Source organism: Cygnus olor, chromosome 3, assembly GCF_009769625.2.
Source record: "Cygnus olor isolate bCygOlo1 chromosome 3, bCygOlo1.pri.v2, whole genome shotgun sequence".
NCBI lineage: Eukaryota > Metazoa > Chordata > Aves > Anseriformes > Anatidae > Cygnus > Cygnus olor.
The window spans coordinates 109431310-109457454 of record NC_049171.1 but is presented as its reverse complement, the minus strand read 5'-3'; the positions used below and the strand labels follow the sequence as shown (position 1 = coordinate 109457454).

General features: G+C 48.1%; 1 protein-coding gene across 6 annotated transcripts in view; it reads right to left on the bottom strand.

Moving 5' to 3' along the window:
• The window catches only part of CHGB (chromogranin B), a 69591-nt gene that overhangs the window by 4228 nt on the left and 39218 nt on the right, over nucleotides 1-26145 (bottom strand). For 3 of the 6 annotated variants that reach the window (XM_040552685.1, XM_040552683.1, XM_040552684.1), the window contains exons 4-5: nucleotides 2340-2383; nucleotides 1227-1320 (exon numbers count right to left, since the gene is read on the bottom strand). In XM_040552685.1, coding sequence (XP_040408619.1) covers nucleotides 1227-1320; nucleotides 2340-2383 — 138 coding nt within the window. Of the gene's footprint in view, nucleotides 1-1226; nucleotides 1321-2339; nucleotides 2384-2866; nucleotides 3519-6748; nucleotides 6878-13932; nucleotides 14117-26145 lie in introns of those variants that run through there. The other 3 variants (XM_040552688.1, XM_040552687.1, XM_040552686.1) reach the window with 3 other exon arrangements.

The following is a 26145-nucleotide window of genomic DNA, read 5'->3' as shown; positions in this document are numbered from 1 at the left end:
TGTTAGATGCCAATAGATGTATTCCTAAAGCTTGGAAACCACCTTCTTCTGATGACTGTGTAAGGGCCACACGTTATTTCCTCTATTAACAAGCAGCAGACAGATGGGTTTCATTATTGCTTCTTGCTGGCAGGTAAGTTGAAGAGCCTTTTTATTGTTTTGTAATCAAATAAATATATACTGGGCAGAAAAGAAATATGTGCATTTTGCAATTTGGCACCGTGTCAGACTTAACCGCACTTCACTACAGACTGAAATCAAGCATGCAAACAGCCTTGTACCTCAACATCGAGGCAGCTGTGGGCATGAGCTCATCAGAAATGAGGACTCCCAAAGGGAGTTTTCAGCACGCGTTATCAGACCTCTGGAATCAGCATGACAAACTTAATCATTTCTGGGCTGCTTACAGCCTGAGTGAGAGTCCCTCTCCTGAGCTGGGCACAAATTCAGTTGTCACTGCATGCAGGAGCCTTGCTGATGTAAGAGGAGGTGAGCTGAAGCCAGTTTGGACATGCCGGGATGCATTCAGCACCTGCTCCAAACCCAGCCGCATTTTTTGACCTCTCAGGCCAGATGGGAGCTTGTCTGCTTCTCTCAGACTCTACAGGCAGCTGAAGTGGCGAGCCACACACGTCAGCCAAGAATCCCTGAATCACTGACAGTTACCAGGTAAGACTGCTTGCTCTTTGAACCGGACAGACTAAACCTAAGGAAATTGGAATTTTGACCCTGAAATTAGGAGACACTAGATTGACATGGGCTGAAGTAACAGTTTACTACCTCCAACCCAAGAGAGAATCCATCTGAAAGTTTATTTTCTCAAAGTTACCAACAAGAGGGTCTAATGCTGAAACCTGTATTTTTTGAGAATATTTCTAACTCACCCATGTCACTCCAGGCTAGTCTTAGAAATAAAAATGAATCACCCAATGGCCATTGCAGGATCAGCTTTAAGATTCAGGGAGGGAAAAAGATCACTATTGATGTTACTTACATTTGGCACTTATGACAATTCTGTGGCTTAAATTTAGATGATGAGCTTACAGAAGATGACAAAAAGAGTGGAACGTGATTAACAGCACAAAGCATTTAACTTCCAAGACATTATTCTTATATGCATGGAATTAAAATAATGAATCTATCCTGAAAATGAGAATATTGGTTTATAAAATTAAGAACTGTATCTACCAAGTTCCTTTCACAATTTCATATAAGGTTGTACTTACTCTTTTTGAGGATTTCTTTACATTCAGGATTAATTGGTGGTGCATTTAGCTTAGAGAGAGCATTGGACAGAACTTCCACTATGCACCGTGTTACCTAGAAGAAACAAAATTGGGAAAAAAAATCTCATGGTGAAAATGGAAATTCTGCTTCTGGCCCAGTCAGCAAGGAAGCTACTTTAGGGTTAGAGTTCATGGTTAGTATTTATGGGTTTTGGGCAACCCCCAGCTCTAGCAGAACCGTGCATTTGGGTAAGACGTGCTCAGCTCCTCACTCCCATAGCAGTAAGAGAATAGTCATTGACTCTTTTTGTTCTCCTCTTTTGTTTGCACAGGTAACAGGCTCCTTTTGTATGTTTTTAAATATTAAACATCATATTCAGTACAAAGGAGAGTCAAACAACATGTGGCAACCCAACAAAAAAAACACCTCCACAATACATCCAAAATATGAGGAACATCCTGTACAATCTGCCCAAACGAGGACCAAGCAAAGGTATTGCTTGGATTGTGAATAAACCAAAAAATGCCTCTATAAGTGACATGCTCCACAAAGTACTTCAGGAGCTTACTCTAAGAATTTCAAGTATTCTTTCATGTGTGTGTGCTTTAAAACGCTGCTTCTTTTAGTACTTTGCATTCAACTGGAAGCAGAGGACGTTGTTTTAGGAAAGTGGTACAACCACCTCTAATCCTAACAGCACACCAAAACAGCTCATCTACACAAGTAGAAGTACTGCACAAAAGATCACATATTTAGCAACTGCAGATATCGCCCACTATTTCACTTTTCCTCAAATTTGCCTCCTCACTTTCTACTGTCTGATTAGATGTACTATCAAGTAATATTTCAGATCATTTTTCAGGCAAAATGTAGAGTTTCTGACACAAGAAGCCAGCTTCCATTTTCATCAAATGCACTGAAGTGCATGTAGTTGTCTTCTGACAGCTAAGGGGACTCTGTGTTCCACATCACCAACGATCTCTTAAGAGTTTACCCTTAGGAAAATAAAAAAAAGCATTATCTTAGGAGTTTAAAAACAAAACAGGAGCCAGAACACTGGAAAGCATGTGACTGATATTGTCTGAAATTTGATTTGACGTATAGCTACTCACCATTTCCTCCATATGGTCTTTTTCCACTGGAACTGCGCTGACACCTGGAAGAAAAATAAATTATTGCAGACTCATTAATCCTAGCAGCCCCATAAACATCACTGACAGAAGACCTCAGTCAAATTAGTCTGATGAGGCTGCTTGAGTTTTGGGTTGGTAGGATAAGAAAATCAGGTGCATTTTGCATTATATCTTTTCTTCCTCAGAATGGAAAAGCACTGAAAAGCTTCAACCCAACTCAAGAGACATGTTGACATTTCCAGCACAAAAATAATATACAGCAAAAAAAGAACAGAAAGTAACACTCAAATTCTAAGAATGGAGCTTGACAGCAATCTGGGTCTTCATGTAGATGTACCTGTTTGGTGGTGAAAGAAGAAGAAACAAACAAGGTCTGTTTTCACTCCGAGAACTCTCTCACCTTCCACAAGAGGCTCAAGTGCCCCATGACCACCTCCCCAGCAGGAGACCACTTCAGAGGTGAAAACCAACTACTGTCCTGACCCTACAGAGAAATCCTGTCTCACCTGGAGAGGAGGGAGCTGCTGGAGGGAGGACAGAGCCAGAAGGGAGAGGGATTTTTCCATTCTCAAAGTGGTCCATTATCAGCCCAAGAAATGAGCAAAAAGTCAAATCGCTGTGGAAAAAACAATTCTAGAAGAAAGTGGTACAACTTCTCTCTATCATGAGGACACCTCGTGGCACCAGCTCTACTGCTGGTCCGAGGAATTTGCTTTTGGAAAGAAGCTGCTGGACATGAAACCTTCATGCTGCTTTATTTTTGCCATCACTGCTGCATTGTGTCTCCAGCTGGTTACCGAACTCAGCTGCTGAGCGTTAATAAACCTCCTCAATTCTCATCCACCTCAAAATTTGCAGAAGTGAAGTTCAGCAAGTCTGCCAGCCACACAGGAGCATGTCAAAGCAAGGGTTATTGTACCGCTGCTTCACAGCCTTACTATGTTGAGCAGAATCACCATGCATAAACGTACAGCTTGGGGGCAGTTCTGAAGTTCTTACAGAGGTCAGGATAGTTTTAAATTCAAAGGTCACCTTGTCTACAATACAGCTTGGGTGGGACAGCAAGAGATCTTCTGTACTGATGAACACAAACATTATGGAGACGATAGGAGCCAATTTGCCTTACAGCATCAGGAAAACTGACAGTATCCCCTGGAAATTTCCTGCAAAGCAAAGGAGTGTGTAACCTTAGACTACAGAAAGCAACAAAACCTCTCTTCTTTTCCATCTGCAGAGGAAGCAGACATCTCCTTGAGCATTGGCTCCATGTGTAGTATATGAACACTAATAACTCTTGATATTCCCACTGTCTTCTATTTTTGCTCCCTCAAAACACAAACGTAGGAGTGTGCTCCTCCAGCGCTCTACTCCCTTCTGCGTATACAACTGCAGAGAAGGGAACCCGCAGCAGGGTAGCACAGAAAGGATTACCCTAAAATAGCACTGCATGCCTACCAAGCCACCTCCCCAGAATGCCTGGTGGTGCGTGAGGAAGATGGTGCTATGCAGAGCCAACACTCTCTCCCACCGTTAGCAGCAATCAGTGCTGAACAAGACAGGCTTTGGGTTACTTTATTTACTAACCTAGTTATGCAAATAACTACCACGCTACACAGTGCTGACGCCGTTGCAGTCCAACCTGCCCGCATCTGAGCACGAAGAGTAAGGATGTACGCACATGCGGGGGCAGAAGACTGGCAGCAAAGTCCCTTCTACTAAACCAAAAAAAAAAGTGTTATCCACTAAAAAGACATTCTCCCAATCCCGTAAGGGCTAGAAACGCTGCTCTTATGGCAAGCAGCGGGGATGACCTGCTGCACTGCCTCTCCTTGACATGGTTCCTCCTGTCATCCAGCCCATGAGAAATCAGGACAGGCACAAGGACAAACACCTGACCATGTCCTTTGCAGTGGTCATGCCGCACCACATCTCCTGCGAGGTGCATCCAGTTGGTGTGGCAAAGCTGAACAGACAACCTTCTGAACATTTCACTACTTGAGATGCCACCTTCAGGTTGCCTCTGAAGTGCTACATCAGTGGTGTGTGAGCATAAAGTCAGGCTGTGCTGACTGCCTTTGCCCTGTCATTCCAAAGCTCTTGTCTCTTCAAGAGAGAGACAGATAGATTTACACATAGATGAATGACCACTAAGCAAGCACTCATTTAATGATGAGAGTTGATATGCACACACAAAGAGGAAGCATCTGGCTATCATAACGTCAGAAGAAACAGACAATATTGGACATGTGTCAAGTTAGCCTGCCCGGAGGGACAAAATGAGTATCCAATCTATCCCAGAGCCTGGAATAACGCACTGAGGCGGTTGCTGTGCCAGAGCTGAGATGGGTAGCCCGTGGCGAGCCAGCATCCCTACCTTACACCCGTGCCAGATGGCGAGAGCTCCCTCGGAGCCTCCTGCCAGCTGCAGCTGGCCGGCCAGCACCTCTTGGTGTCCCGCACCTCTGCCATCCCCTCCATGTGCTCAGGGTGATCTGCAGGGCGAAGCCATCGCCCCGACACTGCCGGGCGGCAGAGCACCCACCCTCAGAGCTGTTGGGCAAGCGGGGATGCAGCAGATGGCACCACTGCAGGGTTTCGCAGCAGAAATAAAGTCAGGGCATATGCCAAGAAGGAAAACCTTGCCTTGTCCATACTGAAGAATCAGACCACATACCCACAAAGGAAAAGACAGCTCTGGGTGTGCTACCCCCTCCGGAACCAAATCTGCCCAGGCAGTTTAAGTCAGCCCATTTCATTTTGCAAAAGAGATGAGATGAAGATCACTACAGAGAATGAGAAATGCAGACTCTGTACAACTTTGAAAATAGTAACCCAGGACAAATTCATGTGGCTTTTGCTTGCATCTCCAAGACTGGGACAGACCTTTTGGTGGTCCCCATTTAGATCCTCCCGTTAAAATTTTTTCATTAATGCCAATGACCCAGTGTAGTGTCATTGGTCCTCAAAATTTCAGCAAAAACCTTTCCGAGGAAAGATCATAAACTTTGGCATATTGATTTGACGAAGGAGCTCCAGAAAGTTCCCAAAGTTAACGTTTCACTGATTCCCAGATCCAAACTCCTTAGTTCATTGATCCTGGATGACATGTGATTGGGCAAGACAGACAAAAGGGACTCAAAAAGGTGTCTGTCCAGTCTGATGGCATAAACATGAAAAAATATTTGGTAAGAAGTTCCCATTGGGTCTGTGGAATAAGTCTGGCAAGCTTCTGTGAACTGGAATCTCTTGCCGTCTTCCATTCTCCCCTGAGATTATTTACTACTATAAAGACCCTTGAGGGTCTGCTGCGACTTGGATGTGTTTTTGCACAAGTCCCAACAGGCTTTCCACCCTAAGAACTTCCAATACACATACAGCTGAACTATTCAATGCAAAATTACACTGACTTTCAACAAATGATGAATTATGCATAAAAGGCTATAAAGCTAAGCGATTGCCTCATCCTACTGTCTTTAATTTTAATTTCTCAGTTTAGTTTTAATACTTCTGCTGTACACAAACATAAAAATTGTTAATTAAAGCTGGAGACCTGCTACTTTAAAATCCTCTCACAATATAACAACTAGCTGGCAAAAATCTAGCGGTACCGCTTGAATAAAAGTCTGTGGAAGGAAACAGCCTTGGTGTATAGGGGGAGACAAAAAAACAAACGAAGACCAGCCGCATCCTCACAGAGTGAGAAGGAAGAGGTTCATTTTTCAGTTATCCACAGCAGTGACTACGAGGGCTCTGCGGGGGATCCCTGATGGTGCTGAGGGGAATGGGGGGGACAGGCAGCGTGAGGGGCAGCGTGGTTCCTGTCAGTGAGGTGAATGCTCCGTGACGGGGAGCACCCTATGTGCTTTCCTCTCTTCGGTGCTACCGCCCAAGCCTTCCTCAAACCCAAATGGGAAAGTTTCACCGCTGGGGACCTGTGACACCGGCTGCTTCGCCTCCCTAACCCCCTGCCTCAGGGGTGGTGGCCCGAGGGGTGACCCCTGAGCTACAGCCACCCCGCGGTGACGCGGGATGGATGGGCATGACGTCACGCCGCCACCGATGGCGTCACCCCACCGGCTTCAGAAGGGAGAAGGGGGGGGGGGCGGAATGGCCAAAACACCGTTATTCTCCCCAGAAAAACGCCGGAAGAAGAAAAAGATAATAATAAAAATAAAAACTAAAGAAATTAAAGTATATAAAAAAATAATTAAAAATTGAAATAAAAATCGGAATAAAAATTTAAACGAGCCACCCAACCGGTGGCGGGGCTTTCGATCCGCCTCTCCCTCACCTCCGGGCGGCGGCCGTCCCTGAGGGCGCCCAACGGCCCCAACCGCCGCCCTCCCCTCAGGCGCCGGCCGCGCCCGCGCCCCCTCCCCCCCGCTCACCTGCCAGGGCGGCGGCCCCCAGGAGGCCGAGCAGCGCCAGCGGCCCCATGGCTCCGCTCCCCTCCGCTCCGCTCCCCTCGGCTCGGCTCGGAGCGGCGGCTCCGCCGCTATTTAAAGGGGGGAGCGGGGGCGGAGGAGACGGGCGGGGGGCCCCGCCGGGAGCCTGCGTCACTCCGAGCCCCCGGGGCCGGCGGGGGAGGCGCCGCCGCTGCTGCCGCCCGTTGCCCTCTTCCCCACAGAGGAGCTGAGGGAGCCCCACAGGCACCCCTCGGTGCCCCCAGCCCGGGGAAAGCTCCCCGACAGCACGGGGGAAGTTTTTCTTCCTTTGTAACTACCGCAGCTCTCTGCTTCCTCGCCCCCCCCCCCCCCTCCAGCAAACCTCTCTTTTCGCCCACCCTCCGAAAAAAAAAGAGCAATGTCCCCTGCCCCTTCCTCCCTGCTCAGAGGATGCAGCATCATCCCTAGGTCTTTCCCCTTCTCAGAAGATGCTGAACGCCTACCTACAGGCAGCAGGGTAGGGAGGAGGTGCAGTCATCTCCCCCCCACACCACCCCGGCATCGCTGCATTTCCATATCCAGCCCTGATCAAAGCCTTTTCGGGTGCTGCGGCATCCTTTTTTTTTTTCCTGCAAGCTTTCGGTCCCTGCCATCCAAGTCGCTGCTCCCGCTGTGCACAGCGATCCCAGAACCAGAGAATTACTGGAAAGTGATCCCCGTGCTTCCGTCGTCTGGCGGGTGAATGACACGCAGCGTTCCTCAAGAGTTTTACTGGGGAAATCACTGCTCTTAGCATCCATCGCCACACGCAAACCTCACGTTTATTCTGGTGATGCTCCAGGGACCGTGAACAAACCTACCGAAATGAAGTTTTACATCATTTTCTGAAACAGCCCCGAACTGTCCCAATTAGTCCTCGATGGACTGGGAGGTGTAAATGACAAACTATGATGAGTTCTCCACAGAGCAAGTCTGAACACTCCCCACTGCTCCTTCAGAGCCAGACAAAGGCATTGTAAGACGAGGATTTGTTTTGTTTGTCCTTCCGTTAACTCCTAGATGGCCATCTCCGATTTAGTTGTATTCTTTGATTGCTCTTTTTTGCTTGTACTTGGTGGTAAGCAGGTGGCCCTCTAATTGCCAGCGATCATGGAAAACAAAGAATCTACACATGAAAATGGCAGGTATCTCTGTAATTGATTTATTATATTGTATATTAGCAATGCCAGGCTGCTATAACTGTATCTTTCAAACATATAAAGCAGGGCAGAAGGACACAGTGCACCAGTGAAACTCATCTGCAGCTTCATATGTGCATAAAGAAAGCCAAGAAATGGCTGCATTTTAAGCTTATTTCAAAAGACAGCCTTCAGCTCTGGGAGGTAGTGCCAGATACCTCCTTCACCTTCCATTCACATCACAATTTCTGCAAAATAACAGAACCCGGCCACCTTGAAAAGCAAAACAACACTGCAATACTTTCCACACTTCCTCATCCTCACCCTACTTCATGCTGTTCCTGTACAACCATCAGAAGACCCATATCAATAGGCAGATAACTCTTCGGACATCACCAGCCTTGACTCTAGAAAGCTGAGAGCGCAATTCAGAAGACTGTGAAGAGTTTCACTGGCTCCAAGGACCCCATCATGTCCCCACTTGCCTGAGGATTCACCCTGGCCTCAAACTCCTCATCTGCTCATGATAAAGAATTTTAGGTGAAATATTTTCCATTTAAGCATTCTCCGCTTCCTCAGGCATATAAACAGCACTTATCGTGGACATGACGGTCAAAATGGGCAAGCAATACAAAGACACTGAATGAAAATAGCCAGCTATTTTAGTACCTACGAGGTATTCATAGTAAGTACCTGTTTCACGCAAATCCTGTTGATAGCCAGTACAACAACCACTACAGAAACCTCCTTGCTGCAAAAGAGGCATCTGAGATTAAAAAATCCTGCACCCCTGGCTCACATGGCTTCTAATCCATCCCTTGCACTGCAGCCGCAATCACTGGAGCTTCACGGCTGTTTTCTCTATGCTGGTAGGTTTATTTATATTTGGACTCGCAGGATTTCTCTGAAACACTCCCTCACCTCAGCACTGTGTGGGCTGATCCTGAAGAAGTAAGAAGTCCTATATTTGTAGTTGATGAGAAAAGATGTTAAAGCACTGCTAGGTCATGTTCTGCCATCAGTCACCCCAGGATCTACAGGAGGCAAATGTCAGTGCCTTCAGATTTGATTAGTCGAGGTTACAAGGAGATCACAGAAGATGACTGCAACAGGAGCACAAAGACTACAGGATGGAGTCCATCTAATTCCATCTTCAGTGTCCAGGGGTAGCATTTCAAAACATGATCCCACGAACATTTCTGCCAGTGCTGGACAATCACCGAGAATCCAAGCACCTTGCCCACAGTTAATTAACTCAGCTCATATTTTCAAAACAATGTCACTTCACGTGGACTTTTACAGTCAGGTATCGGCTGGCATAAGCTTCCCCTCAGATCAGAAAAGAAAAGCGACTACATTAAGTCAGGATTACAGCAGGCAGCACATTTCACTCAATCGGTTGTGAATGGCACACCCCAACCTCCCTTCTCAGACGTGTCAGAACTTTCATTGCAATGATATACATGCCTCATAACGTTGTGACAATCTATCGCTCTATGAATAAACAGTATTTATCCTGCTGGATTCTCTCAAATACAAATGCTTTAAAAAATATACATTTGGCTCATCCTAGAAGCTAGAACTTCAAAAGATGACAAGCAAATTTTCATGTCTGAGCTCCTTCTAAACTTAGAGGAAACTGCTTGGGGAATATGGGGATTTTTCTCCTCTAATTAGATGTGCTAGCAGGATTATCTTCATTCTTGGATGCCAATTAGTTTTCATGGAATGAAAATCCTGCAACCCATTTCATGAACAAACTCATCTCTTTCATTCAGAACGTGCTAAGGGGACGGATCTGGAAAACAACACCAATCAAATCTGAAAAGCCAGCACCTCGAGGGACTTCATCCATTCAGCTTCATTAATGGCAGTGAAAATCCTTTCAGAGGTCCATGTTTATGCAACGCCAATTGCAACGTAACGGGTAATGCTGAGCCTTCGCTGCCATTATGCATTACCATGAATGTATTTACCCATAACTCACTAACACCAACTGTTAGAGTGGCTTAGAGCTGGTGTAACATGTAGTTGAACCATGCCCCAGGAATTCAATTACCATCTTAGCTCTACGGCAAAGCAGGATCAGGTGCCTGACTCATCTCCCTTTTTGTACAGTAACGGGCTTCAGAGGAGTTAAAATCCATCAGGCACATCCACTGGAGGGGGAACAGGCCAGTGCTCTGCTAGGTTTCATCTGCACTCTGTCCAGAGAGGGGGCCTGGCAAAGCAAAAAGGACAACACTTCAGGGTTGCATATGCCTGTATACACACAAAAAAATCTTTGCACGCCTCCAGCCACAGCCTCTGTGAGAGGTGGCAGACAGGCCCATGCTCGGATCTCCTCCTTCTTACTGAGCAAAGACTATTTAGCTCATACCAGGCACTATGGCGATGCTGATGAATGGAGCTTGCTTGTCGAGCTGCTGGAAGATAGCTCCATCACCCAAAACCTGACAGCGTTCAAAAATGCACCATCATAGCAGAACTGAGCCTACAGGATGCAAATTACCAGAATGCACTGATGCATATATGAAAGCACTTAAGCCTATATTTACACACTGACCAGCTTCCAATTTAAATCTAAAATGCACATCTTTTTCTTCCACTGAAATATTTTAGGGGTGTTTTTCCTCTGTATCCATAGAAGGTGAACGTGCCCATCACTGCGTGTGGCTTTAGTGCATGGACTTTGCCAAAGGTATCTAGGAGACACCCAGAAAACTGTTCTAGCTGAGAGATAGAGGAGCTGTGAAGAGACCTGGTGTGATACAGATGTGTAATTTCTTTAGTGTGGGCAACTATATATTTTTCCCTCTCTATGTACAGTACCTCAACACAGTGGTTTTCTTTTTCATGCCATGTGCTCTTAGGCAGTACTGAAACAACTGCAGGAAATGACCACCAGGCTTTAGTCTCAAAGACTTTCTGCAAAGAAAATCTAAATAATCTGCAGTTTAGTTCTGCTTCTAAAGCAAGAGAACCTTAAAAGTTCAGGGTAACTCTTCTTGATTTTTAACCTCTGAAAAAAGGTTTAAAACATGCCTATTATACATCACAGGTGTTAAGGGATAATAAAATATATGCACAGACACTGCCTTGGTCTTGAAACGACACACACGTTTCTTACCCTCCTACAAGAGGAAGTCTGAGTTTGCCTAATAGCAGCGCACTGCTGGGATTTTGAGTCACTGGTCTCTTTGTTTTATCCACGGTGCCACTTCTCACCTTGGTATAGATCCTTGATTTGCTGTCAGAAAGTGATGTAGTGGAGTGCCAGTCAAAACCTGCCACTCTGGATTAACTGATCATCAAGGTAAAATGCAGGTTTGAATCCACCAGAGCTCAAAAAGGGCTTAAATGATTACTCATGGCTTTATGAATTTCGCTATGACTAAAGCTTCTCCAAGCCCCAGCTGTAATGAAATTGCCTTGTGACAACAGGAGCAACATCCGCAGCTCCAGTCACCTCCTTCCCTGCAAGGAGGGAGGTAACAGGAACCCAAAACCATCCTCACTGGCGAAGAGCCCTGGACAATGAGCAAGAGCACCCCTGAAAGCTGCCGGTGCATCTCCCCAGCCTGCCTTTTGGATATTCGGCATCGCTGCAGGACTGGAGCTTCCAGACAGCCGATGCCCAGAGAGCAGTGCCTTTGGGACACCTCACCCTCTGGCCTGGGCACGCTGGAGCTGCACACCTCCCAAAAAAACCCACCCCTATACAACCCTGCCAAAAAAAATCCACTTTTTTTTAGGCATCCAATTAACCATGCTCGTAACCTCCTCGGTGAAGAAGTTTGGGGTCTGTGCAGCTCCTGTAAAACAGGATGGAAATTTCTTTCTGCGACCCAAGTGCTGACTTAAGCCCTTGTATTTTGAGTGCTGCTCGTCATTAAGGAAAAATGACTTTTTCAGTTGCCTTTGCACTGCAAATAATTTCATTTAGGCAATGAAACGGACCCATTCAGTGTTTCTGCCTGCATTTTGTCAACTGCATATGTTCCATTTAATATTTACAGACTGGGGCACTAGTCTGGCTTACATACTAATTCTTTTTTTTTTTTCTTTTAATATTTACAGCTCTTAGACTCTCAGCAAGGGTTCTGTTTGGTAAGAATAATATTGTTCTGTGGTTGATAGTGCCATGGAAATTTCACAGAGGTAAATTTCATTTTTGTAAGATAAAAATATATAGATTCCTGCAACAGACCATAACGATTTCAAAAGAAACTTTTCATTGCTGACCGTGCATGTACTGGAAAAATCTTATTATGCCCTTGCATGTAGTTCCAGACCAAAAGCACAGTGCTGAAACATCTAGTTTGTGACAACAACACACACATAGCAAAAAGAACTGCCAAAGAATCGTTCAACCACTTTTTCTTCCCAATCACCACTTGTACAAAAAGCAGAAACCCAGCTGCAAAAAGACCCTATGAAAGAGGGTGCAAAGCCCACAAAATCCAAGAGGGGTCTTCGCTAAGATCTCTTCCCATTGGAAAATCCTTTTTTTCTTTGCACACCATGATTTTAAGACTTTTAGGCTCTCTGTGTGAAACGCTGTGTGCTTATAAAAAAAGGCTTAAGAGGCTTAAGTTTAAAGGCAGTCTTGGGAGCTGAAAGTACCTGGCAGATACTCTGTCAGTGTAAATTTTTCTAGTTCCGATGACTTCAGAGACTGCCTTCAAATGACACCAGCTGAGAGCCAGGACCAGAGAGCACATCCCTGGCCTATCATTTTAGGCTTTGCTGTAGACACACGAGTTTTCAGGCACTCCCTCCTGGGTAAGAAGATAACTACCTATATTTGTGATGTAAGGACAATTTCCCAGAGGATACCAAATGATAGTTATAATTCCTCTGCAAAATAGCACACCAACGAGGCAGGGCTTACTGGGGATGTGCCTTTCTTGCACAGAGCTTCCCGCTCACTGGACACCACCACACTTTCTGCTCACCAGTTTTTTCTTGTCTCCTCCATTACAACTCCAGGGACTTCAGATAATTCACTCTGACAGTGAGGCAGAGGAAGTGGAGGAACTGCATTTCAGCGCTGACCTGACATTTCACAAAGCACCTCACCTGCGACTGCAGCACGGCAGCTGGGAGAGCAATTCCTACACCTCTGGAAAAGCCCCCCTCATAATTTGTAAAGTCAGTGGGAACGAGCTGCTAGGAGTGAGGATGATTAGCAGGAAAAAGCCAAACGTAGAGTAGCTCTGCAAGCCAAACAGCAACCATTTCTCCTCACGGGAGGAGTGCTCCGAGCTCTGCTCCCAAAAAGCAACGGCTTCCAAACGCAACCTAAATCTTCCCACCACCCCTGCTATAACCCAAATGCACCCTCTTAAGGATAATAAAAAATTTCTCACAGCAGAGCTGCTATTCTGCAAGGGACAGAATTAACAACACAGGAATTCAATGATTTTGTGCTCTCTCCCCCTAGGGCTCCCAGCTCACTCTTGCATCCCAGCACGGCCACCCACCGGCTCCAGTGCCCCGTTCCAACCTCTCATCCCACCTGTTTTGGCTGGGCACGGCGCAGCCTGGAGCCGTGCAAGGGCTGACAGGCCAACAGGACACGTGCTGGGTGACTGGCTGGCGGGATGGACAGGACTGACTTAGCTCTATTTATCTCGGGAAGGCATTCATTTAGGTCTCTCTTTTCTGTCCACCTGCCAACAACATGAACTTAGGTCCTTCTCTTCAAGCACAGATGGGCACTAAACTCCTGGCTTTGCCACCTCTGTACCAAGAAGCCGGGTGGCACCAGCACGCCAGCTCCAAGCGCAGACATCAACCCCATGGCCTGACACCAGGGCTGCCACTTGGTCCCTCCTCCAAAAGGGAGATGATGTCTCCTGATGTCTCACCTTCACGCTGCCTGGCACTCGCTCACCATCCCACCCGCCTAGCTGGTCTCAACGAGAGGTTTAGGACTTTGTGGCTGCCAGAGAGCAGACACCAGGTTCCTTGGAGAAGCACCAGTTTCCCAGGAGCAGCACTTACTGCGAGCAACGGAGATTCACTGCCGCTGGCACTGGCAGCCTACGGGCAGGACTGGGCTGAAGGCAACGGGGATCTTTGCTGATGTTCAAAATACCATCGTATGTCTGCCTCTGCAGCTTTCCAGCCAAAAACCATTGCGAAGTACTGCAGGCCCCTCGCCAGGGATGTAGAGCCAACACAGATCCTGCCAGGGGATATGGAGAGAAAAAGCTCTTTTCAAGATTAAATGTCCTCGCAAGGTGGAAAGCAGCAGTTGCCAAGAGCCATCCCCTGTTACCCAGGGGGAATAACATGGGAACCTGTCACTGCGTCCTTCTCCACACCTAGCAGAGGTGACCTTGATCAGCTGGCAGCTCGGCTCCCACGTGAAGGGGGTGCTGCCAGCTCTCCTGGGCACCTTTGCTGCCACTTGTATTGGACGTTATCTGGTCCTCAGGTTTTTCTCCTGAAAAAATCATGCATGGAACATTCTCCTTGGCACCACTCCCGCTGGGCTTCCAGTCGGTGGCCATGCCTGCTCCGCTGGGCTTGGTCCCATTGTCACAGCCTTTGGTGATGCCCCGAAGTTTACTGAGCCTTTCTGCTGGCAGCTGGCGCTGGCCACACTCAGACGAGAAGCCCTCAGGGGTGACTCAGACCAGCCACTCCATGTGAAGCGTGACAGGTGGAGCAGAAGGCATTTTAAACACTCTGGGAGCAAAAATGAATAAATAAATAAAGTGCTGGCACCAGCCCCGATGAAAGGCCCAGCATTCATTTGTAACCCTGGAGGGCGAAGCGGTGGTGCAAGCAGAATAAGCAGAAAAAGTGACCCTGAAAGAGACCTCTGCCACCCTGGACATGGGGAAGAGCAAACCATAGCTCGCAGTCTCACCGGCTCTAACACAAGGTGCATCGAGCATGCAAAGTGTCAGCCTCTGGCTTTGGGAAGAGACAGTTCCCGTATGCTTCTTCCTCCAAGCAGACCCACACCAGGCGGCCATCTCAGGAGGGATATTTCAGCTCAAACGGGTCAGGTGTGGCAAACGTACAAGATCTAGAAATCAGAAGGACAACTCAGTTCAAGGCTGGGACTGCCAGGAGCTGCCCAGCCAGCACGACAGTCCCATCCAGGCCGAGCTGCCCTGAGGACACCCTGAGACCACCCAAACACGCAGGACTGCTGCCCGAAATAGCCAACTTCTGTCGCCCCCAGCCCAAACAGGGCAGCCACGTGGTAGATCCTTATCACAACGTGCTGCGCTCTGCAGGGCCTCGCAAGCGGGGCTGGCTTGGCCTAATCACATTAGCAGCATCGCTTCTGCTCGGAGGACATGGCTGGCGAGGGTGCCTGATGCCCCTGACTTCTCCAGCACAGAGCTGGGTTTTCCAGCCTGATCTCTGGGAAGACTCCCTGCCTTCAGGATAGCTCTTAGCCGCAGTCTAAGCTCACACACAGCAAATTCAACCTGTGTACTCCAGAGAGTTCACCTGTTCAGGAAGATCCTCCTGGTGGGTCCCCCCTTTGCAGAAGAGGTGCCATTCACCATGTCTTAAAGGCTGGGAGATTGCAAGCACCGCCAGTGCTGCAGCCTCTAAAGAGCAGGGCCCCCAAGAGCCCATCTGCCCTGGCAGAGGCTTGGAGAAGCCTCCCTCCCCAAAACATTTGTAGTATTTTAAAAACTGGCAACCAGGGTAACTTTTCTAGCACTGCTTTTTAAAAATCAGGAGTACCCTTGTGCAAACTACTTTTTGTCTTTGCTTTTTTTACAAAACACGCTGGTGTTGTTATCGCTCCACAGGTGTACAATTGGCTTTTCCTCATTCCAGAAGACTTTTCTCAATAATTCACACCCAGCAAGTTTACTCCTGAACGCCAGACAACCAGCATTAACAGTCAGGCAGTCAAAAACCCAGACGAGAGCCTTGCCTGTACACACACTTCTCATCGCTCTGCACGGTACTTGCCTCACACTACTCAACCTCCCGTTGTAACTCAACCTCTAATTGCAGTCTTTTTAGGGGAATTGCTGTTGGGCAAAGATGTGGGTGGAAATCCCGTCCTCTTCCTCCTCCTTTGAAGCTCTCAGCTATCCAGAACAAGCTGCGGGGACTGCAGAACAAACAGATTTGTGAAGGCCTCACAGAAAACGTGTTGCAGGGCACAGCACTGAAAGCAGCCCTGCCGTATCCCCACCTCAGTACTTCTAATCACACAATCGTTCCAGTTTCTCTGGCTGCTTTTAGCTGCTGATTCCAGCATCCGTTTAGCAGCATCCCCTGCCCGTGCACCGCATCTCACCCAGAAATGGAATCATTAGAGATAACGCTGGATAGGGTTACCTGCCCTGAGGTTGGCTGCCGTCTCCCATTACGAGAACCAACCTCCTACTGCCAGTAAAACTTAGTTCAAGTGGAGCTGAGGTGAGATTTTCCATGCCAGGTGTTCGTTCGTTACAAGACTTTCCCTTTTAATTCACAGAACCTGCAAACAAATAGGCCCTTGCAAAAGCAATTTAAATAAAGGTTTGACCTTTCAGCCGTGAGTTTTCTGGCTTTGGTTAGCTCCAGCTACTGTCTTAATCACATCTTTTTCATTTCATGCTCTGCACGTTATGTGCCAGTTTTTACTTTTAAGGAAGAAATGCTGGCATCTGGTGTTGGCTAATAGATGTGTGGGGAAAAATAGTCATTAGGGAAAACCTACAGAACAGGGTATTTTTAAAAATGAACTTTGGTGTTGTGGGAAAACACATGCCCCATGCAGAGTCACCTACACTCAATAATGAAATAGATCCATCCCTATACGACGTATACTGCCTGTTGTACGCTGATTTTAGAAACCATATGTCCCGATATACCCACGCATACCAAAACACCTTAAACTTCTGGGGAAAGATCCTCTGATGGGTGTAAATGGCCCTGGCTCCATTCACTGGCGGGGAGCTCCCTCGTTGATGCCCGCTGCGGATCTGCTCCAGCGCCTGCCTGATGTCTCCCCAGCTGCCACTCGGCTCCAGGATCAGGCAGGTCGCTGGTGTGAATCAGTGCCTCCCACGAGAAGCTGCGTGGGAGGGAAAATAAAAATTGTCGGAGCAGGCATCAGCAAGGCCATCGATACTGAGCATCCTGGAGGAGCTCCGAGCGGAGGAAAGTGGGGAATGACTTAACAGCAGGAGGATTCGTCAAGGATGACAAAATAATTTGGATCAGGCATTTATATAAGGCTTGTTGTGGGAACAGAGAGGCAACGCTCGCTGGCTGCCGGACTCAGACCAAAGATGAGTCCCAAGGTGGCTGGTGCGCATGGGCAAGGGGATCTGTGCCTGCAGCAGCATGAGTCACCCCAGCGAGGGATGCTGGCCCCGTTCAGCCAGTAAAAACCCAAGCCAACGCATCAAGCACCCCTGAGGAGAGCCTGGGTGGGCTTTGGATGGATCTTTATTTCAATTACACATTTCACCTGAAGTTCTTGAGGGATTTTGCTTACACACGACCTCGAAGGGTGCTGTGGATTTTAAGTGTTGTCCTAACCCAGGCTTGTGCTGCTCTTCTGCTGCAAGCCAGGAGACCCTCTTGAGCAAGCAGAAGGGAAAAAAAAATCCCTTGGATTTGTCCTGCATTGGAAGACACCAAATGAATTTACCAAAGCAGCTTCCACACATTACAGGGACAACCGGAGGTGTCAGTGGGTGCACGTGCAGCTCAGGCTTCTTGGGAGGAGCTTGGGGATGGCACAGAGTAAGAGGCTCACGCTGGGAGATGGAGAGAGGAGATGGGTGGAGGAACAGGGGCTGTGGAGGGGGCACCTTCCCAAGTTCAGGCAGGGTCACTGCAGAACAGGAGGAGAGGAATGGGATTTGCACACGTGCAAGATTTGTAATAGGAATCAAGGATCCCCGCTCTCCCACCTGTGCAAACTGCCAGAGCTGCAGCAGCACGATTTAGGGAAAACCATGAAAATCCCCTCCTGCAGTTTGTCAGGAGGGCAGGGGGGTACTGAGAGCACATTTGCTCTGGAGCAGGGGAAAGTCAGCAACTCAGAGGGATGTTTCCTATTGCAAAAAATGGGGGAACTTGCAAGCAGTCCTGCCCAGAGCGCACACACAGCACAGACAACAGAGAGGGGAGTTTCAAGGAGAATATAACCTCGGGTGCATTTTTATTTTTTTTTTTGCCTGTGAGCTGTACCTTCAGTGCTTACGGTTAAGTCTGCTTTTGAAAGCAGAATCAAAGCAGCCCAGCTGCCTGCTGAGCTAATGGTAGTGGAGCATGTTTGAGCACAAAGAGGTCCAGCATCAACTGGTTCCTCGCCTCAAGGGGAAGCGGTTATTTCCTGCCTTAAATAATGCAGCAGAGGAAAAAAAAAAAACAATGGGGTGGGTCACAGAAACAAAGCAAACGGAGAGAAACCAACAGGGGCCATGGCAAAGGTGACAATTTGTGCTTCACCGAGCGCCAAAACTGAGGGTGCTTCAAAACTGAGCCAAGTGCGAGCCAGGCAGAGGGGAAAGCAGCCTTCGAACGAAGTGACCAATTCCCCAGAGGTTTTTTCACAGCTTGGAAAGAGCTGTACAAAACATGGGACGTTTTGGTGAGGGTCAGCAGAATCGGGACAGGACCACTGGGACCAGACAAGCCTCAAGGGCAGAAACATCTGCATGGGAGCTCTCACCCTTTTCTAAACATGCGGATGGGGCAGGAGGAGGGTTAGATCATGTCAAAAGCATTGGGTGCTTGGATAAATAGCATGGGTTGATCCATCTTTGACCTCAGAAGGGTTGAAAAATAACCAGAGCTAAAGGCCCTTCTATATGTAACTGCTACACCTGTCTGAACTTAAATGAACTTTCACTAGTTTTCTAGGAAGGAGCCCCAAGCATATCATTTCTAGTTTTACTCACAGGGGCTTCAAGTTTCTTCTCTCCTTCACTTTGTACCCAGTGTGGGTGCTCTGTCTGTGAAGTCAGAGCTGGAAGTGCTTCGTTGCTCAGAAGACGCACTGCAAACATTTCCAACCACGTACAGAGGTTTCTTTGCTGCTGTGGCCAACTACTTCCAAACCACAGCCCAGGATATCAGATCATCACCCACCTAAATCAACTGCTGAACTGAGAGTTAACCCCTGGGTATCCCTGAACTATCCATTTCCCTTGTAGGTATTTCACCCTTCCTCTTAAAAACAAATCCTCTTAATTACCTGCTGTGTAAATCACTGTGGACACAGGAACCAGTCTCATACTCTAGAGAAGAAACCAGATACAGTTAAGAAAAGGAATCTTCTCCTCTAGCAAGACCTGCATCACATTTATTTCCTTCTCCCAAGATGTTTATTCCAATGGGCTCTGCCTTTGCCCTTTCTTCCATCTCAGCGTGAGACCTACCTCTATTTTTGGCAGCCTTACTGGCATCAGCTGCACACTGTACCTGGCAGCGAGCGCTGCACAGAGCTGCAGGTGCTCCTGACTGGGAGAAGCGCAAACTTCCCAAAAGACTGTGTGTTTCAGCAGCACAGAGCTTACCACATCTTCTCGGAGACGCCAGCCAGCTTTGTGGCTGTGAGTCACCATCCCAACATCTCAGCTGCATCCAGCCTGCTCTGCCTACGTCGCTCTTTAAAATCAGGGAGTTTGATGCTCTCCTCTGCTGGTTATCTATCTCCATGCTCTTTCAGCAACCGCCCGTTCTGTTTTGTCATCACTTGCATCTCATTTCCTAAAGGGCTGAAGAGAAACGCATCCCAGGATTCTTGCTGCACCAGAAGTTTCTGATAAGGAAGCTGGGATGTTGAAGGCAGTGACTGCGCAGCCCCAAGAGCCTGGGGGAGCTGAAGCAGAAGCCCGACCTCTCAGGGGATGCCTCCTCTCCCCTCTGGCACCCAGTGATTAGGGGAGCAGCTCAATGCCCCCATGGTTAATCTGGGGTCCCACTCCCTGCACAGACACCCACCTTCCAAACTGAGATTGCCTCATTTTGCAGTTATTTAAAACCATCAGCAACGAATAGCTATTCCAGAAGAACTCTCCATATCCCTTGAACATTTTATAGACCTAACTCAAAAAGTGGCAGCTCATTTTTGTCCAGGCCCTGGGGGGGGGAGCACCCCTCACAGCCCCAGAGAGTGGGGTCCTGATGGGTACCTCACATTTGTTGAGTGGGGAAGGCCGCATCTGGCTCGGGGGCTGATCTGGGGCCAGCTTTTCTCTGTTCCATCAAAACTGTTTTTTTTTGCAAGATACCTGCTGGGTAGCAGCAGGGCTCTCCTAAAGAACAGGAGCTTTCTATTTTGCTCTGAGCTTTCTCAGCTAAAACCGTGTGGGCTTGGACATATTTTTATTTCTTATTTTTAAAATTCTGAACAAGAAACCAGGTGGTTTCAGAGCTAATCCCAAACAGACCAATTCATCACCAAACCAAATCCAGCAACCGAAGGTGCTGAGATGCAGTCCGCTGACTTGAACTCCTCCAGCTCTCCTTCTGGGAGGTTATTTCCCTTAAAACTCCAGTTGGAATGCTTTGTGTGGCCACTCATCCGACCAAGTGGTACATCAGAAACGCTGGCAAAATTATAAGCAACATCTGATTCACACCAAACACCTTCCTCTCCGAACCTCCTCAGCAAAAGCTGCCTACACCCATCAGTGTCGATGCCCTTGTAGCTGGGACAGATCGGTGCTGGATAAGCAACGTGAGCTGGCAAGGAAAGGCCAGTACTGTTACTGTAATCATCGACAGCACGCTCGAGAGCATACTTGTTTTTTTCCAGCTGCATCTGGTGCTGCAGCAGCTGGTATTACCTTTCTGCATAATCTTTGCCTGTGGGATGCCATTCTCTAGACTCTGACAGACCAGCACTTGCTGGAAGGAGATATTTATTACCACAGAATTGATGCTGGATCCCCTCACATGCCAGATCCTCTTCTCAATTCATTTTTTCCCCTAGCTCTATTAACTTGAGCAGCTGGGGGAGCAGCTCGAGACCTGTTTCAATGTTTTGCGTGCCCTCTACCACACGTACAAGTACGGCACCCCTGCCAAAAAAAGTGGCAACAGTTCCTTTGACCAAACGTTGTCACCTTCTGCACATTCCTTCTTCTTGCTCTCTGTGCTTCCTTGAACACGTCCACAGAGAAGAACGGATGGCCTGACCAGTCAGTGAGCTACAGCACCGCAAAAAAAACACCCCTCAGTGGACATGCCAGAGGGTGGAAAACAAGCTCAAAGGCATGTCTTCCTGGCAGATGGAGTAAAGTAGCAAAGAAGCAGCTGAGCTAGGAGACGGGAGGCCTCAGAGAGAGACCTGAAGTGGCTGTGCGTGGGTTTGTTGCTCTGTTGCTGACTGACATCAGGCTCTTTGGGCTCACAGAGACCTGTTTGATTTTAAAGCGAAAACTCCTCCAGGGATCTCATTAGCACCATCACGAAAGACAGAAAGGAACTGGAGGTTGGTGGAGGGGTGATGCTGGGGAGGGAAACAGGCCAGAAGCACGGCCAAACTGCGTTTAAACAGGCAGGGGAAGGAGCCTGGCAGCACAGTGCCCTCGCCACCCCATGGTGGGGCTGCCTCCTTCCCCTCTCTGCAGGACCAGCATCTAGCAGGGCTGCTGCCCAAAAGCTCAGCCCGAGGCACCCACTCACCTACTTCCTCCTGCCAAATCCCTCCTCCTCCTCCTCCCTGTGCTCTCACCCTTCCCAGGGCGTGCTCTCCTCCTCCTCCTCTCTTCCACCACCAGCTGGACACTGTTGTTTGTGTGAAGCAGCAGCTCTGACCGAGGTTTGTACTGCACCTACATATGGCAGAAGACAACAAGGCACCTGGGGCTGTGTCTGCAGCCATGGGAGACCCGCCAGGGTTGTTACACAGCTCTGCAATGGCAAGGACTGGCGTGACAAGGATCCCTGTCCCGACAGCCCATCTTCACTGCAAGGAGGGGTGAAGTACTCTGTGAAATAGCAGTTTCATGGATCCAGAACAGGGATCGTAACACAACTGTCCCAAAAGATTCCCTTCTAATCCACCTGAGAAAAGTTACAAAAGCAACACATACAGAAAAACCAAATAACCCATAAAAATAAGAGGAAAAATTAAATCCAATGAAGTTAACTCCACTCAACACCTTAGTTACAACTGCAGATCAGCTCAAGAAATTGAAACGCAGGCTTAAGTTAAGCCCCCTCTGCTATTACTTAGCAGCACTTATATTTATTATCACAATCTCTTCTATGCAGCCCCATAAAATGCCAAACAGGACCGTGATTCTTTCAAGTGAAGCCTGCTCAGAGCAACCGGGGAGTCTGGCTCGGAGCACCTGGCAAAGGGGAGGGACGCATTCATCTCCCCACGTCTTGAAGGAACTGAGGAGATGTTTATCAAGAAAATGAGTAATGCAAACTGTTTGGCTTTCGGCAGGCTTGGAAATACATACAGCAGGTTCCAGCACAGGTTTGTAAAAAATTAATTAGCAGCGAGTAGGAAAAGGAGCAATGGGTGTTATTCTCTGTGCAGCCGTCTTATTTAACTTAATAAAAGGGATTGAACTGTAAGATCCCAGTGAAACACCTCCTAACATTGTTTCTCCAGATATGGAGACGTTCACTTCACAGAAGTAATGATCAGGTATTCTAAACTGAAATGTGTATAGGCTCCTAACACCACAATTAGGTGTCTAGCAAGACTGTCAGACTCCCCTAAACATTTATCTTGCATCATTACCATTAAAAATCAATGGGATTTTGCAGCCTACTTTACCCAACAAATTCAGCTCTGCTTCTTTAAGCACCTAAACCACAAAAAACTGTCATAAAACAAAGTAATTTTTATTCCAAATTTTAATGAGAGCCTGACAATAACGGTTTCGAGAAGACAAAATTTTTACAGCAGGCTTCTTTGCTCTGCAAGCTCTCCAAGCAAGCTGAGAAGCAAAGCAAAAGCTACATCAAAGCAGTGGGCTTGGCCACCCCAACAAAGACTACTACAAAACTATCTTCTCCCACCTAAGTCTCTATTGGAGCCTGAGAGATCACTCAAGAACAGAACATTTACATGAATAATTGCATATGGTGAAGTGTGGCTTTAGTGACTGATAGCCAGTCCCCAGGGGCATCAGAAACTCTGCTTGCTCCTGACTGACCACTTCAAAGGGCTCCCACGTGCTGAGCAGAGGGGGCTGAGGGCCTGAACTGCAGCCCTGTGTGACAGCAGCACCCTTCAGCAAGGGAGCCCAGACCCACATCCTTCCTGAGGTTCTTCTCCTTGGGATTCATCCCGGTTTCCACGAGCACAAAGCAAAGAAGAATGAGGCCTGCTAAATCCGTAGCGATGCATCACACCCAGAGCTCTGTAAACTCCCCAGATGGCACTGACGAAAACCAACTGCTGGGAATTAGTCCTTCAAGTCACCTCTTCAAGCAGGGCAAACGATGGAGACACTGCAAGCCCAGCTGGGAAACCAGTGCGCTGGGCCAGCTCTCGCTGCAGCCAGCAGCGATCTTGCCAACTAAAACCAGAGAAAGAAAGTTCTGGGTATAAGCAGCAGCAGACAGCGTTGGAAGCAGCAAATCCCTGCTGCAAGCAACTAGTGCCAGCTGATCCCTAAAGGACAGGAACCGCCCCTGTGGTTCAAACATCGTACAGAACGTTTTCCCTCATCCATCGGCGCACCAGGAAAGGAATCTCAAGGTCTTGTGCAATGCCAACCAAGATAACAGAGTGCTCTCGAGCACTGCACAGTGGCTTCCTCTCTGTGAAAGCTCGAGGGTCATACCCCATGGCAGCAGAAACCAGCAGGGGCTAATGGGCAGGGAGAGAGCCCTACAGGAACAGCCAAGTGACCCATGGTCTTGGGCATGCTGAGGTGCAATTTCTGCTTTTCCTAGATACTCTGCATCTCAAAGCAGGCAGATACCAGCACAGCTGGCATCGGTTCTGCAGCTTCCTTATGAACACGTCTGCAGAGCCCCTACTTAGGGATCTATTTCAGGTTGCTCTTAAAACAGCTCATAGAGATAGGGAAAAAAAGCCACTCTACTCAGCTGGTGCATCTGAAGTGTTAGAAAAATCTCTAAGGTGATAAAACTTTGCTTTTATTTTTTTTTATCCCCTCCTATAAAAAATAACCTACGCTGTAGCTGTATTTCCTCTTTCTCTCACTTTTCCTGTTGAAGCTGCTCACCCGCACTGCAACGATGATCTGTGGGACTGTGTGTCTGTAGGTAAACACCGCCAGCTATCAGCCACCCCCGAGGAGGCAGAGGCCTTACAGTATCAGTCAGGTACAGAACCAAGTCTTGAGTTTCCTCCCCAGGCCTGGGGCGTACCACGCCGAGCTCATTCAGTTACACTCAACAGCACGTGGATGTACTTCCATGCCTGTGCAGGGGCTAAATTTGGGCTGGGTCTCTGTTCAGCTGGGGCAGGGAGATAGGCCAGTTTAGCCAGTTTAGAAGCCTGGTAGGTAGAAATGCTCGTGTCTGATGCTCCAGATGCAGATGCTATCACCCTTCACCCAGTTGGCACTCATCCTGATCAGCTATCAGGGACCATAGATGCTCTTCATACGATGCTACCCCGAGGTCTGCTCCAGATGAACCCCTCCTGTAGAATAAGCGCTGTCAAAGGTGGTGTGAAGAGCAACAGTGTCAGGAAATCACCTCTTCTCAGTAAAAAGCCAAGCTCTGGTGACAAACAAACCAGCATCTTGATCACTTCTCATGCAGCACGTCGGGGCTATGTTCTGTCCGTGTCTGTTTCAAGAGGAACTGCAGGACATCGTCTGAGAGACCAGGTGTTCTCTTTGTATCCTCCAACAAGACTTCTCCCTCAGCTGGCTTTGAAAAACAAGCCGTAGTGGGATAGTTTGGAAAGATCTTACATCCATCTCTGTTCAAGACCACCTGGGCCATTTGCAGGCACCGCAGCGCGTATTTGGTCCCACCCCGGTTTGCTAGCTCTGAAACCTTCTGTGAAAGACATCGCGACGCAGCCTCACAGGTGGGATCAGCTCTGCCTGGCCCGTTTTTGCAATATGTTTCGTAGAAGCCATCAAGAGATTTCCTGATGCTTGTATCTTCTGTATTTTCATGTTCATACATACTTGAGAGAGAAGCATCGTTCGGTTCAGTGTGCTCACAGAGCCCTGCTTCTGGATAACATCTCACATTTCCCGTCTCAGAGCCTCCAGCAGAAAAGCTCTCAGAAACTGCAGAGGGTGGATTGCTTTCTCCTGCAAGCACAAGATCAATGAAACTCATTAGTCATCAGGTCATCCCTGTAGCAAAATCTTTTTTTGTCCCCCCTCACTGCAGTCTGGCAAACAAGCTCCGTGCAGGAGTGATCTAAGTGCTGCTTTAAACGCGCTGTTCTGCCAGAGGGGCTTGCAGCACAGATTCATAAAGATTAACCTTGTATTTGGGGATCTCACAGGTGTCCCAGTTTCGTCCCTCTGCAGTGACTGAATCTACTCCACGGTACAAGCCTCCGGGCTCCTCTCACTCATACTTCCAAAGAGGTGGAAATTGGTATCTGCTGCTGCTGGAAACAACAGCCGACCTACACTAAATCCCAGTTTGCAGCTGAAACAGTTTTGCCTGTTTCTTTTCTCTTCCTTCACCACTTGGTTCAATCCTTCCCTTTTCGCAGTCCTCAATTTTATCGCTACAGCACTACATGCCGGCTTGTCCTCCAGTTTTCAGCCAGAACTAAAGCCTCCGAGTCGACATCGTTACGGTGAGTGCACGGGGTTTGGGAAAGGGGCCTGCAAAAGGGGACTTTGTGCTTCCCCATGAAGCCCCACTTTCACCGCCCAGCTGCACTACAACACTCTCCCCACGTCCTGCAGGGATTCTTACAGATAATCTTCATCTAAGAGCCAAGGATTTGCTTAGCCCTTCTCCTCCTCCTTTGCTCTGATTCTGCTTTGCTCCAGCGCAATGAAGGGGGATGTACCTATGCCTAATTAACACACCAGCAGCACCAAGACACTTGGCAAAGGCGTGACCAGGGTGATCAGCAGGCCACATACACCTTCTTCTACAAGAAGCCTCTGTAAAGGGACCTGAAATTGGGCTCTGGTACCCAGGGAGCCCCTCTGACCGCAATCTCATCTCCGAGCCCGCCTCGCCAGCCTGTTTGCCAAGCACCTGAGTCACCGGCAGGAAAATTTTCCAGGGCTCAGCCAGAGGTTGCACAGCCGTCATCTGCAGCTTACATAAGCAGGACGCAGGGGATCAGCAGAC